The following is a 13,259-nucleotide window of genomic DNA, read 5'->3' as shown; positions in this document are numbered from 1 at the left end:
GTTCTGTCTAAACCAGTTGGGCAAAATAATGGTGAAAAATAAACTTCAACAAACTACATTATTTTAGTAAAAAATGACAGGTACCTTGAGAAATAATCGTGCATAATTTTCTTTTCCTTCAAAAGATACACTGAGGACTCCTTTAAAATCATGCTGCCTGTATGGCCTAGTGGGATGACCCATGGAGCTAGGAGTTAGGGGATCTGGGTTCTAATTCATTCAAGCATATTTATTGAGCGCTTACTGTGTGCAGAGCACTGTACTAAGCGCTTGGAAAGGATAATTCAGCAACAGAGACAATCCCTACCCAGAAATGGGCTCACAGTTTAATCCCAGCCCCACTTTCTGCCTGCTGTGGACCCTTGAGTTTGCAATTTATCCTCACTGTGCCTCATCGTTCTCACCTCTAAAACAAGGATTAAAAGGCTGTTCCTACCTCCCATGTGGGGCAGGGAGTGCATCTGATTATATTGCACTTACCCCAGCATTTAGCATAATGTTTGGCACATAGTAACTATTTATCAAATGCCAGAATTATCATTAATATTAACAAATTTCATGTTTCTCTTCTCCCACCATCCTTATAAACAGTTAAACATTCAATATAGGCTTCCATAGTGATGCCGATGCGCAAAAAAAAAAATCAACTACTGTGCATCCATGAATTGGAATAATGTCAGAAAAAACAGCTTTGCAAAGTAGAACCAGTCCAAGGCCTATAAAAATCATATTATAGAAAGGTATAATGTTTAATAAAAACAGAAAATATGATTCACAATAATAATAATGGTGGCACTTGTTAAGTGCTTATATTGTGCAAAGGACTGTTCTAAGTGCAGGAGGGATACAAGGTGATCAGGTTGTCCCATGCGGGGCTCACAGTCTTAATCCCCATTTTACAGATGAGGTAACTGAGGCCCAGAGAAGTTAAATGACTTGCCCAAAGTCACACAGCTGACAAGTGGTGGAGTCAGGATTAGAACCCATAATAATAATAATAATAATTATTATTATTATTAAAATCAGAATTTAACCCTCTTCTCCCTCCTACTTAAACTGCAATCCCCATGTAGGACCTGATAATCTTGTATCTACCTCAGTGCTCAGTACAGTGCTGGGCATATAGTAAGCGTTAAACAAACACCACATAGATTATTATTCATTCCTTCTGATATCTCTGTTTCTAGTCCTCTCCCTGACATTTGTGTGTCGCTTGAGGAATGGGGTCTGTGCTGTATTCCCCCTTGTACTCTCTTTCCCAGAGTTTAATACACTGCTCTGCACATGGAGTTAGCACTACATAAAATAATACCAATAATAATTATGGTACTTTTAAGTGCTTTACTATGTGCCAGCACTCTTTTAAGTGCTGGGGTAGATACAAGTTAATCAGGTTGGACACAGTCCCTGTCCCACATGGGGCTCACACTCTTAATCCCCATTTTACAGATGAGGTAACAAACTCAGAGAAGTGAAGTGACTGCCCAAGGTCACACAGAAGACATGCGGCAGAGCTGGGATTAGAACCCAGGTCCTTCTGACTTTCACTCATTCATTCAATTGTATTTATTGAGTGCTTACTGTGTGCAGAGCACTGTACTAAGTGCTTGGGAGAGTACAGCACAACAGTAAATGGACACATTCCCTGCCCACCATGAGTTTGCAGCCTAGAGGAGAGAGAGGGGGACACTTTCAAGCCCTTATCCTATCCACTAAGGCATGCTGCTTCTCCAGTATTAATAATATTACTACCACTGCTGCTACCATTACTGCTACACCACCCCAAAGAGGAGGAAGTAACATAGAATAAAGATCAATCAATCCATCAATCATATTTATTGAGCGCTTACTGTGTGCAGAGCACTGTACTAAGCACTTGGGAAGTACAAGTTGGCAACATACAGAGACAGTCCCTACCCAACAGTGGGCTCACAGTCTAGAAGGGGGAGACATAGAACAAAACCAAACATATTAACAAAATAAAATAAATAGAATAGATATGTACAAGTAAAATAAATAGAGTAATAAATATGAACAAGACATGTACATGTATGTACATGAATGATGTACATGATATCAATCAATCAATCGTATTTATTGAGCGCTTACTGTGTGCAGAGCACTGCACTAAGCGCTTGGGAAGTACAAGTTGGCAACATATAGAGACAGTCCCTACCCAACAGTGGGCTCACAGTCTAAAAGAATATTAGTCACAGTCTAAAAGACCCATGCTCTTTCCTCTAGGCCACACGTCTTCACATGTCTGCTGTGTGAACTTGAACACGTCACTTAACTTCTCTGTGACTCAGTGTCCTCTTCTGCAAAATCGAGATTCAAGCCTTTTTTCCCTCCTACTTTAACTGTATTGTACTGCATTCTCCCAAGTGCTTAGTACAGTGCTCTACATAGTAAGTGCTCAAAAAATACTATTGAATGAATGAATGAAGTGAGCCTGATGTGGGACCTGATTACTTTGTATCTAGCTGGGCACTTAGTACAGTGCTTAGCACATAGTAAGTGCTTAACAAATACCACTATTATTGTCATTATTATTGTCATCATTATTTGGAGCTAGAATTAGAACCCAGGTCCTCGGACTCCCAGGCCCATATTCTTTCCACTAGGCCATGCTGTTTCCCCAGTTGAAGAGTGAGGTGCCGCTTCAGTCTATACTTCACTCTGCTGCCCGGGTTATCCTTGTACAGAAACGCTCTGGGCATGTCTCTCCCCTCCTCAAAAATCTCCAGAGGTTGCTTATCAACCTTCGAATCAAGCAAAAACTCCCCACTCTCGGCTTCAAGGCTGTCCATCCCCTCGCCCCCTCCTACCTCACCTCCCGTCTCTCCTTCTCCAGCCCAGCCCGCACCCTCCGCTCCTCTGCCACTAACCTCCTCACTGGGCCTCGTTCTCACCTGTCCCACCATTGACCCCTGGCCCACTTCCTACCTCTGGCCTGGAATGCCCTCCCTCCACACATCCACCAAACTAACTCTCTTCCTCCCTTCAAAGCCCTACTGAGAGCTCACCTCCTCCAGGAGGTCTTCCCAGACTGTGCCCCCCCTTTTCCTCTCCTCCTCCCCTCCCCATCACTCCCCTCTCTCCCTCTGCCCTACTCTCTTCCCCTCCCCACAGCACTTGTATATATTTGTACATATTTATTACTCTATTTTATTTGTACATATTTACTACTCTATTTTAATGATGTGTATATAGCTATGATTCTATTTATCTGTTCTGATCATCATCAATCGTATTTATTGAGCGCTTACTGTGTGCAGAGCACTGTACTAAGCGCTTGGGAAGTACAAGTTGGCAACATATAGAGACAGTCCCTACCCAACAGTGGGCTCACAGTCTAAAAGATGTGGTATTCTGATGGTACTGATACCTGTCTACTTGTTTTGCTTTGTTGTCTGTCTCCCCCTTCTAGACTGTTAGCCCGTTGTTGGGTAGGGACCATCTCTATATGCTGCCAATTTGTACTTCCCAAGTGTTTAGTATAGTGCTCTGCACACAGTAAGCGCTCAGTAAATATGACTGAATGAATGAATGAATGGAAAGAACAATATTCTAGATAAGTGATCCAGGCAGCAGACCAAAACATGAACTGAAGAGGGGAACTAGGGTTAGAACCCAAGTCCTCTCACTCCCAGACCCGCGCTTTTTCCAATGAGTTATGCTGCTTCTCAATTACTCACTGAGATTACTCATATGATAAATGCTTACACACACTGCAAATGATATGACAGTAAACATTTATACTTAGATAATATTATGCCCTGGCTAGATTAAGAAAAGACAAAACAGATTCAGTACAACAGAGACAGTATCACTGAGTAATTCGTATTTAAGATGTTTACCATTTGCTTTGAAGACTATCCACCAGATTTGGGGAATATTAATTTATGTGAAATAAATGCAATAGGAATATTAAGATCAACAACATTTTCTGAGCATTCACTATGCCCACAGGACAGAACTAGGTAGAAGAAGGAGTTACAAAGGAAACAGAAGAAAATAGAACAAACAAGCTTTAAAACAAGTGACAGAAGAAAGAGATAACAAACAAAAGTGGGTGTCTAGAAGTAGTCATGGGAATTAGTTCATTCAATCATATTTATTGAGCACTTACTGTGTGCAAAGCACCATACTAAGCACATGGGAGAGTACAATGTAACAACAAAAAGACACATTCCTGCCCACAACGAGCTCACAGTCTAGTGAAATGGTAAGGTTTGAGGATATGGGAAGGATGGAAGGAGGATGGAAGTCAGATGAATCTAGCAAAGATATCCTGGAAGAAATTAATCTTAAGGAGAGAGAATTTTGAAGCCAGGAAGAGTCATAGCTCGGCGTAGTTGGTGAGGAGGAAAATTCAGAAAGAGAAAAAGTAGGTATGTTTTTTTTAAATGGTATTTGGTTCACACTTACTATCTGCCAAGCACTGTACTAAGCACAGAGTCGATACAAGATAATCAGGTTGGACACAGTCCATGTTCCACATGGCGTTCACAGTCTTAATCTCCATTTCACAGACAAAGGAACTGAGGCACATAGGTTTTTTTTTTTGCTTGCTTCTCTTACGATATCTGTTCCAAGCACTGGGATAGATACAAGCTAATCAGGTTGACACAGTCCCTGTCCCACATGGGGCTCACAGTCTAAATCCCCACTTTCCATATGAGAGAAAAGAGGCACAGAGAAGGGAAATGACTTGCCCAAGATCACACAGCTGGCAGGACTGCGATTTAGAACCCAGGTCCTCAACTCCCAGGCTCGTGCTCTATCCACTAGACCACACTGCCTCTCTGCTGGTTGGGAAGTGGGAAAGGGTAAAACATTTGTGAGGGCTGGCAATTGGATTCTGATGGGCTCAAAACATAAGTGCATGTTTAATGGGAGTTGAATGTTGTTTGGGAAGGATTTGAAACCAAATGCTTTTTCAGACTTAGCCCTTTCAACATTGTTAGAGCAACTGTCTGAGTGAGAGGAAAGCTCCAGTGTTGCAGAAGATCAGAAGTCTTAATATGGCTTAATAACATTTTGTAATAATAATAATAATAATGATAGCATTTATTAAGTGCTTACTCTGTGCCAAGCACTGTTCTAAGCACTGGGGAGGTTACAAGGTGATCAGCTTGTCCCACGGGGGGCTCACAGTCTTAATCCCCATTTTATAGAGGCACTGAGAAGTTAAGTGACTTGCCCAAAGTCACACAGCTGACAATTGGCGGACCTGTGATTTGAACCCATGACCTCTGACTCCAAAGCCTGGGCTCTTTCCACTAAGCCACGCTGCTTCCAATCAAAAATGCCACTGGTCAGATTTTGTCTGTCTTTGTCTAGCCTAACCATTTCTTCTTAGGCCTTATCATTTATTTACTTTAATTTGTTTGATACCTTATCTCAAAAACTACCTGCTTTGTTGACTGCACACTAATTACATCTAAGATTGTTGGGCAGCATGAAGCCTCACTGAGGAGTAAATCATTCATTCACTCAATCATATTTATTGAGCTCTTACTGTGTGCAGAGCACTGTACTAAGCACTTGGGAAGTACAAGTTGGCAACATATAGAGATGGTCCCTACCCAACAACGGGCTCAAGCGCTGGATCTAGAGGTTACTATGGTGAGGGTGATGAAAGTTGGAGCAATGTTTCATGTAGGGGAAAAAAGATTATCAGGCAACAAATTTTTGTCCCACTTCCAAGTAGTTTTATTTCTCTCAGATTTAGGGATAACTTTTGTTTTGGGGAGTTTTTACTTGATCTAAAGGTCTGTCTGTACTGACTGAGGAAAGAGCCTCCTCACAAAAAACTTTTTTTCTTTTGGTTTTTATTTTAATAATAATAATAATAATGATATTGATGGTATTTGTGAAGTGCTTACTATGTGCAAAGCACTGTTCTAAGCGCTGGGGTTGATACAAGGTTATCAGGTTGTCCCATGTGGGGCTCACAGTCTTAATCCCCATTTTACAGATGAGGTCACTGCGGCACAGAAAAGTTAAGTGATTTGCCCTAAGTCACACAGCTGATAGGTGGCAGAACAGGGATTAGAACCCATGACCTCTGACTCCCAAGCCCAGGCTCTTTTCACTAAGCCACGCTGCTTCTCTAATTTTAGGTGACAGCCCACAGTCTCCATCGTCACAGCTGAGTGACTATAGGGCAAGCTAGCAGATTGTTCCAATAATATGCTGGGTGGTCCAAATGGATCATTTCCATTGATGTATCACGGAAATGAGAAGCAGCATGGCCTAAGGGCCTAGGAGTCCAAAGGACCTGGGCTCTAATCATGGCTCCACCACTTGTCTGAGGTGTGACCTGTTCAAGTTACAACATTGCTAAAATCCACCCTTTCCTCTCTGCTAACACGTTAATACAATCACTTATCCTTTCCTGCCTGGCTTCCGGCATCAGCTCCTTGCCTACCTCCCAGCCTCCTGTCTCTCTCAACTCCAGTCATTCATTCAATTGTATTTATTGAGTGCTTACCGTATGCAGAGCTCTGTACTAACCACTTGGGAAGTACAAGTTGGCAACATATAGAGACGGTCCCTACCCAACAATGGGCTCACAGTCTAGAAGGGGGAGACGGAGAACAAAACAAAACATATTAACAAAATAAAATAAATAGAATAGATATGTACAAAATAAAATAGAGTAATAAATACATACAAACATATCTACATATATACAGGTGCTGTGGGGAGGGGAAGGAGGTAAGGCGGGAGGGATGCAGAGGGGGAGGAAGGGGAGAGGAAGGAGGGGACTCAGTCTGGGAAGGCCTCCTGGAGGAGGTGGGCTCTCAGTAGGGCCTTGAAGGGAGGAAGAGAGCTAGCTTGGCGGATGTGCGGAGGGAGGGCATTCCAGGCCAGGGGGATGACGTGGGCTGGGGGTCGACGGCGGGACAGGCGAGAATGAGGCACGGTGAGGAGATTAGCGGCAGAGAAGCGGAGGGTGCGGGCTGGGCTGAAGAAGGAGAGAAGGGAGGTGAGGTAGGAGGGGGCGAGGTGTTGGAGAGCCTTGAAGCTGAGGGTGAGGAGTTTCTGCCTGATGTGTAGGTTGATTGGTAGCTACTGGAGATTTTTGAGGTTAATCAGGGAAGGCTTCCTGTAGGAGATGTGCCTTCAATGAGGCTTTGAATGGGGGAGAGAGTAACTGTCTATTGGGTTTGAGACGGGTGGGTGTCCCAGGTCAGAGGCAGGACGTTGGCGAGGGATCGGAGGAGAGATAGAAGAGATTGAGGCACTGTGAGAAGGCTAGCATTAGAGGAGTGAAGTGTACAGGCTGGGTTGTAGTAGGAGAGTAGCAAGGTGAGGTAGGAGGAGGCAAGGTGGTGGAATGTTTAAAGCCAATGGTGAAAAGTTTTTGTTTGATGCAGAGGTGGACGGGCAACCACTAGAGTTTTTAGAGGTGTCAAATAAAAATATATTTTTCACTCTGAATTCTCCCCATCGCTAAACAAGAATGGAACCAATATCACGGCCTCAAATGATATTCCAGTGGCTCTCTGGTTTGAGGGTGAATGGATACTCCAGTGTGACCTCTGTGCTATAGTTAACATACTTCATTCTGCTGCCCAGATCATTTTTCTACAAAAACCTTCAGGACATGATTCCCCACTCCTCAAGAAACTTGAGTGGTTGCCCAACCACCTTCACATTACACAAAAACTCCTCACCACTGGCTTTATAGCACTCAATCACTTTGCCCCCTCCTACCTCACCTTGCTACTCTCTTACTACAACCCAGCAAGCACAATTCGTTCCTCTAATGCAAACCTCACTGTGCCTCCATCTCATTTATCTGGCCACTGACCCCTCACCGACATCCCGCCTCTGATCTGGGATGCCCTCCGTCCTCAAATCTGACAAACAATTATTCTCCCCTCAATCAAAGCCTCCTTGAAGGCACATTTCCTTCAAGAGGCTTTCCCAGACTAAGCCCCCATTTCCTTTTTGCCCACTCCCTTCTGCGTCAAACTGACTTGCTCCCTTTTTCATCCCCCCTCCCAGCCCCACAGCACTTATGTACATATTTATTCATATTAATGTCTGTCTTCTTCCCTCTATACTGTAAGCTCATTGTGGGCAAGGAATGTATCTGTTTATTGTTGAATGGTACTCTCCCAGGCTCTTAATACAGTGCTCTAGATGCAGTAAGTGCTCAATAAAAATTATTGAATGAATGAATGGACTTCTTTGTGCTTCTGTTCCTTCATCTGTAAAATGGGGATTAAGACTGTGAGCCCCATGTGGGACAGGGACTGTGTCCAACCTGATTTGCTTATATTTACCCCAGAGCTTAGTACAGTATCTGGCACATAGTAAGCATACAATAAATACCACTATTATTATTATTATTATTATTATTACTATTATTATCATGTAAGGGGCTAGTTATTTTGCCCAGCTTTCTCACACTTTTTCTGTTCCTGGTCACATAGCAGACAAGTGATAGAGCCGAAATTAGAACCCATGACCTTCTGACTCCCAGGCCCATAATAATGATAATGATGGTTTTTGTTAAGCGCTTACTATGTGCCAAGCACTGTTCTAAGCACTGGGGTAATAATAATAATAATAATAATGGCATTTATTAAGCGCTTACTATGTGCAAAGCACTGTTCTAAGCGCTGGGGAGGTTACAAGGTGATCAGGTTGTCCCACGCGGGGCTCACAGTCTTAATCCCCATTTTACAGATGAGGGAACTGAGGCCCAGAGAAGTGAAGTGACTTGCCCAAAGTCACACAGCTGACACGTGGCAGAGCCAGGATTCGAACCCATGACCTCTGACTCCCAAGCCCGGGCTCTTTCCACTAAGCCACGCTGCTTCCCTTTACTCTATGCATTACGCCGTGCTGCTTCCCTGGATCTGGATACATTTAGTGAATGTACCAAAAAATACTGCATAAAGACAGTATTGCATATTCAGTAGGCAAATGCCCCCCAGGGCAAAACTGCCCTAAAAATATCGCACACACACCAGATTCCTCCTCCTAGTGGGCTTTAGCCTGATCAGTCAATCAATCATATTCATTCATTCATTCATTCAACCGTATTTATTGAGCACTTACTGTGTGCACAGCACTGTACTAAGCGCTTGGGAAGTACAAGTTGGCAACATATAGAGATGGTCCCTACCCAACAGTGGGCTCACAGTCTAGAACGGGGAGACAGAGAACAAAACAAAACATATTAACAAAATAAAATAAATAGAATAAATATGTACAAATAAAATAAATAGAGTATTAAATACGTACAAACATATATACATATATACAGGTGCTGCGGGGAGGGGAAGGAGGTAAGGTGGGGGGCATGGGAGGGGGAGGAGAGGGAGAGGAAGGAGAGGGCTCAATCTGGGAAGGCCTCCTGGAGGAGGTGAGCTCTCAGTACGGCTTTGAAGGGAGGAAGAGAGCTAGCTTGGCGGATGGGCAGAGGGAGGGCATTCCAGGCTAGGGGGATGACGTGGGCCGGGGGCTGATGGCGGGACAGGCGAGAACGAGGCACGGTGAGGAGATTAGCGGCAGAGGAGCGGAGGGTGCCGGCTGGGCTGTAGAAGGAGAGAATGGGGGTGAGGTAGGAGGGGGTGAGGTGATGGACAGCCTTGAAGCCTAGGGTGAGAAGTTTTTGCCTGATGCATAGGTTGATTGGTAGCCACTGGAGATTTTTGAGTGCATATTTATTGAGTGCATATTTATTGAGTGCTTACTGGGTGCAGAACACTGTACAATATAACGGTGCTCTTTTTTAAAAAGGTGATTTATTAAGCACTTAGTATGTGTCAAGCACTGAACTATGCACTGGGGTAAGATACAAATTAATCAGACCGGATACAGTCTCTGTCCCTCATGAAGTTCACAGTCTAAGTAGGGGGAAAAACAAGTACTGATTCCCCATTTTGTAGTTGAGGAAACTGATGCACAGAGAAGTTAAGTGACTTGTCCAAGGTCAAGCAGCAGGAAAATGGCAGAGCTGGAATTAGAACCCAGGTCCTCTGGCTCCCTGGCCTGTGGTTTTCCACGAGTCCACACTGCATCTCTGCTGGTAGAAATAATCCGCGCCCACAACGAGCTTACAGTTTAGAGAGAAAAGGCAATAAAAACTCTGAGACAACATTTTGGTCAAAGAAACAGAATTAGAAATAGTAGTGAATACTGCAGGTGGTTTTGGTTATTTTATGGTACTTGTTACTTACAACATGCCAGACACTGAACTAAACACTGGGGTAGATACAAGCTAATCAGGCTGGACACAATCCGTACCCCAGTCAGTCGATCATATTTACAGAGCGCTTACTGTGTGCGGAGCACTGTACTAAGCACTTGGGGAAGAGTACAATACAACAATGTAACACACATTCCCTCCTCACAACGAGCTTACACATGGGACTCACAGTCTTAATCCCCATTTTACAGATGAGGTAACCAAGGCACAGAAATTAAGTGACATGCCCAAGCTCACACAGCAGATGAGTGGTGGGCAGTAATAGAACCCAGATCCTTCAGATTCCCAGGCCCGTGCTCTAAACACTAGGCTACACTGCTTTGAGACCAGTGCTTGGTACATAGTAAGCACTTAACAAATACCATCATCATCATCTAGACCACTTTCCAGGGGAGAGGGAGAACCTCTGCCAGAAAGCGGGGGGAGTCCTAACAAAGCAAGAAACTCCAAGGGGGTGGTATGACTTGGCATCACCCCCAGATAAGTCTAGTTCACTGAGGGAGGGGAAGGGCTCCCATCCTAGACCTGGGGGAAGAAACAGCACTCATGCTGTCAAAGGAAGCATTCCATTGGGAGAAAGAAATATATACTTTTGGTGAGAGCTGAACAGACTGATAGTTACTCATTTGTCTTCTTGACCACACTTTTTTGCCAGCATCGTGATCACCAGATGTAGCATCATCTTGGAATATAAAGGGTAAGTAAATATGCATATGGAAAGGCACTGTATTTTCAGAGTGTTGGGATAAAAAAGCAATAGCTAAGGGTCACAAGAAGCAGGATGTCCTAGTGGAAAGAGCACAGGCCTGGCAGTCGTTCAATTATTCAATTGTATTTAGCTTGGGACAGTACATTGTGACAATAAATGGAGACATTTCCCATCCAGAGGAGTCAGAGGACCTGAGTTCTCTGTGAGACCTTGGACAAGTCACTTTAGTTGGTTTTAACCGTGAGCCCCATTTGGAAAAGGGACTGTGTCCAACCTGCTTAACTTGTATCTACACCAGTGCTTGGAATTGTTTGAAAAATAAGTTATGAAAATAATAATAATAATAAAGTAATAACAGTAATGATAAGGAACATTCTGATTTTCCTTGCCCATGCCCACAAGCACTGATTTTAAATAACTATTGAGCTTAGTTGTCATTTTAGGGCAAGGGGTACTATTCACCCTCAATTTCACTGTGAAAATTGTTTGGCAATAAAATTCTAATGTCATGTAGGCCCTAATTCCTAAAGGTGACAAAATGGGGCTTCTTAATGGTTCCACACAAAAAAGGATCCAGCTTATTGATGGGAAGAAATAATTCTAATAGAATAAAATTGGAAAGTAGAATATGTTGCTTTTAGCTAACTTCTGAAACATTATGTTTCCGATACTTAAAACCATGTGTTCAGAAGCAAGTGGGATTGTTGTGGAAGAAAAAGTACAATATTTCCTGGAAATAAGGGGGCTTGTTGAAAAACAGATGCCTCAGCATATGGTGATAAAATGCTTACCGCTTTCCTTTTGAGAATGCAGTCCAATCTCCAGCGGTTTCCTTCTACCACAGGGCGTTTCAGGAAGATTTCTGGGCTCAACCTAAAATCAAAAGCCAAAGATTACATGAGACTAAAATATTTGGCACTCTCCATTTACTTTTGATGTGCTACAAATTATCCTAGGTCAGCCGGTGAGAAGGAACCTTAAAGGGCAAGCTGAAGTCACACCAAAACTTTAGGGCCCTAAGGCTAGAAAAGGTCATTTTAACAAGCCCAGGAATGTCCTGAGATGGGAACACCAGGGAGTCAACCTGTCTTCAAGCATAATAATAATAATAATAATAATTGTGGTATTTGTTAAGCGCTTACTATGTGACAGGCACTGTACTAAGCACTGTGGTGGCTATTCACAAATAGGGTTGGACACAGTCCCTGTCCCACGTGGGGCTTACAGTCTTAATCCCAATTTTACAGATGAGGTAACTGAGGCCCAGAGAAGTGAAGTGAGTTGGCCAAGGTCACACAGCAGGCAAGTGGTAGAGCCAGGATTAGAACCCATGACCTTCTGACTCCTGGGCCCGTGCTCTATCCACTACACCATGCTGCTTCTTGTGGAAATTTAGCCATTTCACTGGCTGATTCCTCAAGTGGAATCCTCCACTCGAGAGGCTGGCGACTGCAAGCTTCTTCTCCCCTGAAGTTCCAGAGGGTGAGAGATGGGGCACCGATAAGGTATGAAGCCAGGTTATTTTTCTTTTCATCATCATCATCATCATCATCATGTGATATTTGTTATGCGCTTACTCTGTGTCAAGCGCTTTGCACATAGTAAGCGCTTAACAAATGCCATCATTATTATTATTATTATTATTACTGAGCGCTGGGGTGGATACAGGAAAATCGGGTTGGACACAGTCCCTGTCCCATGCAGGGCTCACCGTCTTAATCCCCATTTCACAGATGAGGGAACTGAGGGAAGTGAAGTGATTTGCCCAAGGCCATTAAACAGATAACTGGCGGAGCTGGGATTAGAACCCATGACCTTCTGACTCCCAGTCCTGTGCTGCTTCTTAGCCAAGCAAACAGGTTTGTGAGATTGCTTACTATGTGCCAAGCACTGTTCTAAGCGCTGGGGTAGATACAAGGTAATCAGGCTGCCCCACGTGGGACTCACATTCTTAATCCCCATCGTACGGATGAGGTAACTGAAGTTCAGGGAAATTAAGTGGTTTGTCCAAGGTCACTCAGCAGACAAGTGGCAGACAAATGACACTTCAATATCCTGAGCTGCCTTCTTGCCTAGGATTTAGGGATAAAGGTATGATGTACGAGCAGAACACACACTTCGACTGTTTGTTTTTCAGTAATGTACCCTATTATTACCAATCAGTCAATCGTATTTACTGATCGCTTAATGTGAGCACAAAGCAGAGTACAACACAACAACATAACAGACAGATTCCCTGCTCACAATGAGCTTATAGTCTAGTGGGGGAGACGGACGTTAGTATAAATAAATAGGTGACAGATATGTACGTAA

At 43.5% G+C, this 13,259-nt stretch overlaps 1 protein-coding gene across 5 annotated transcripts in view; it reads right to left on the bottom strand.

Moving 5' to 3' along the window:
• Positions 1-13,259, bottom strand: part of PLD1 (phospholipase D1) — a 279,106-nt gene that overhangs the window by 107,575 nt on the left and 158,272 nt on the right. For all 5 annotated transcript variants that reach the window (XM_038748912.1, XM_038748905.1, XM_038748940.1 and 2 more), the window contains exon 12: positions 11,738-11,819. In XM_038748912.1, the coding sequence (XP_038604840.1) occupies positions 11,738-11,819 (82 nt within the window). The remainder of the gene's footprint in view (positions 1-11,737; positions 11,820-13,259) is intronic.

Source organism: Tachyglossus aculeatus, chromosome 1 (genome assembly GCF_015852505.1).
Source record: "Tachyglossus aculeatus isolate mTacAcu1 chromosome 1, mTacAcu1.pri, whole genome shotgun sequence".
NCBI classification, from domain to species: domain Eukaryota; kingdom Metazoa; phylum Chordata; class Mammalia; order Monotremata; family Tachyglossidae; genus Tachyglossus; species Tachyglossus aculeatus.
This window is presented reverse-complemented; position numbering and strand designations above follow the sequence as displayed.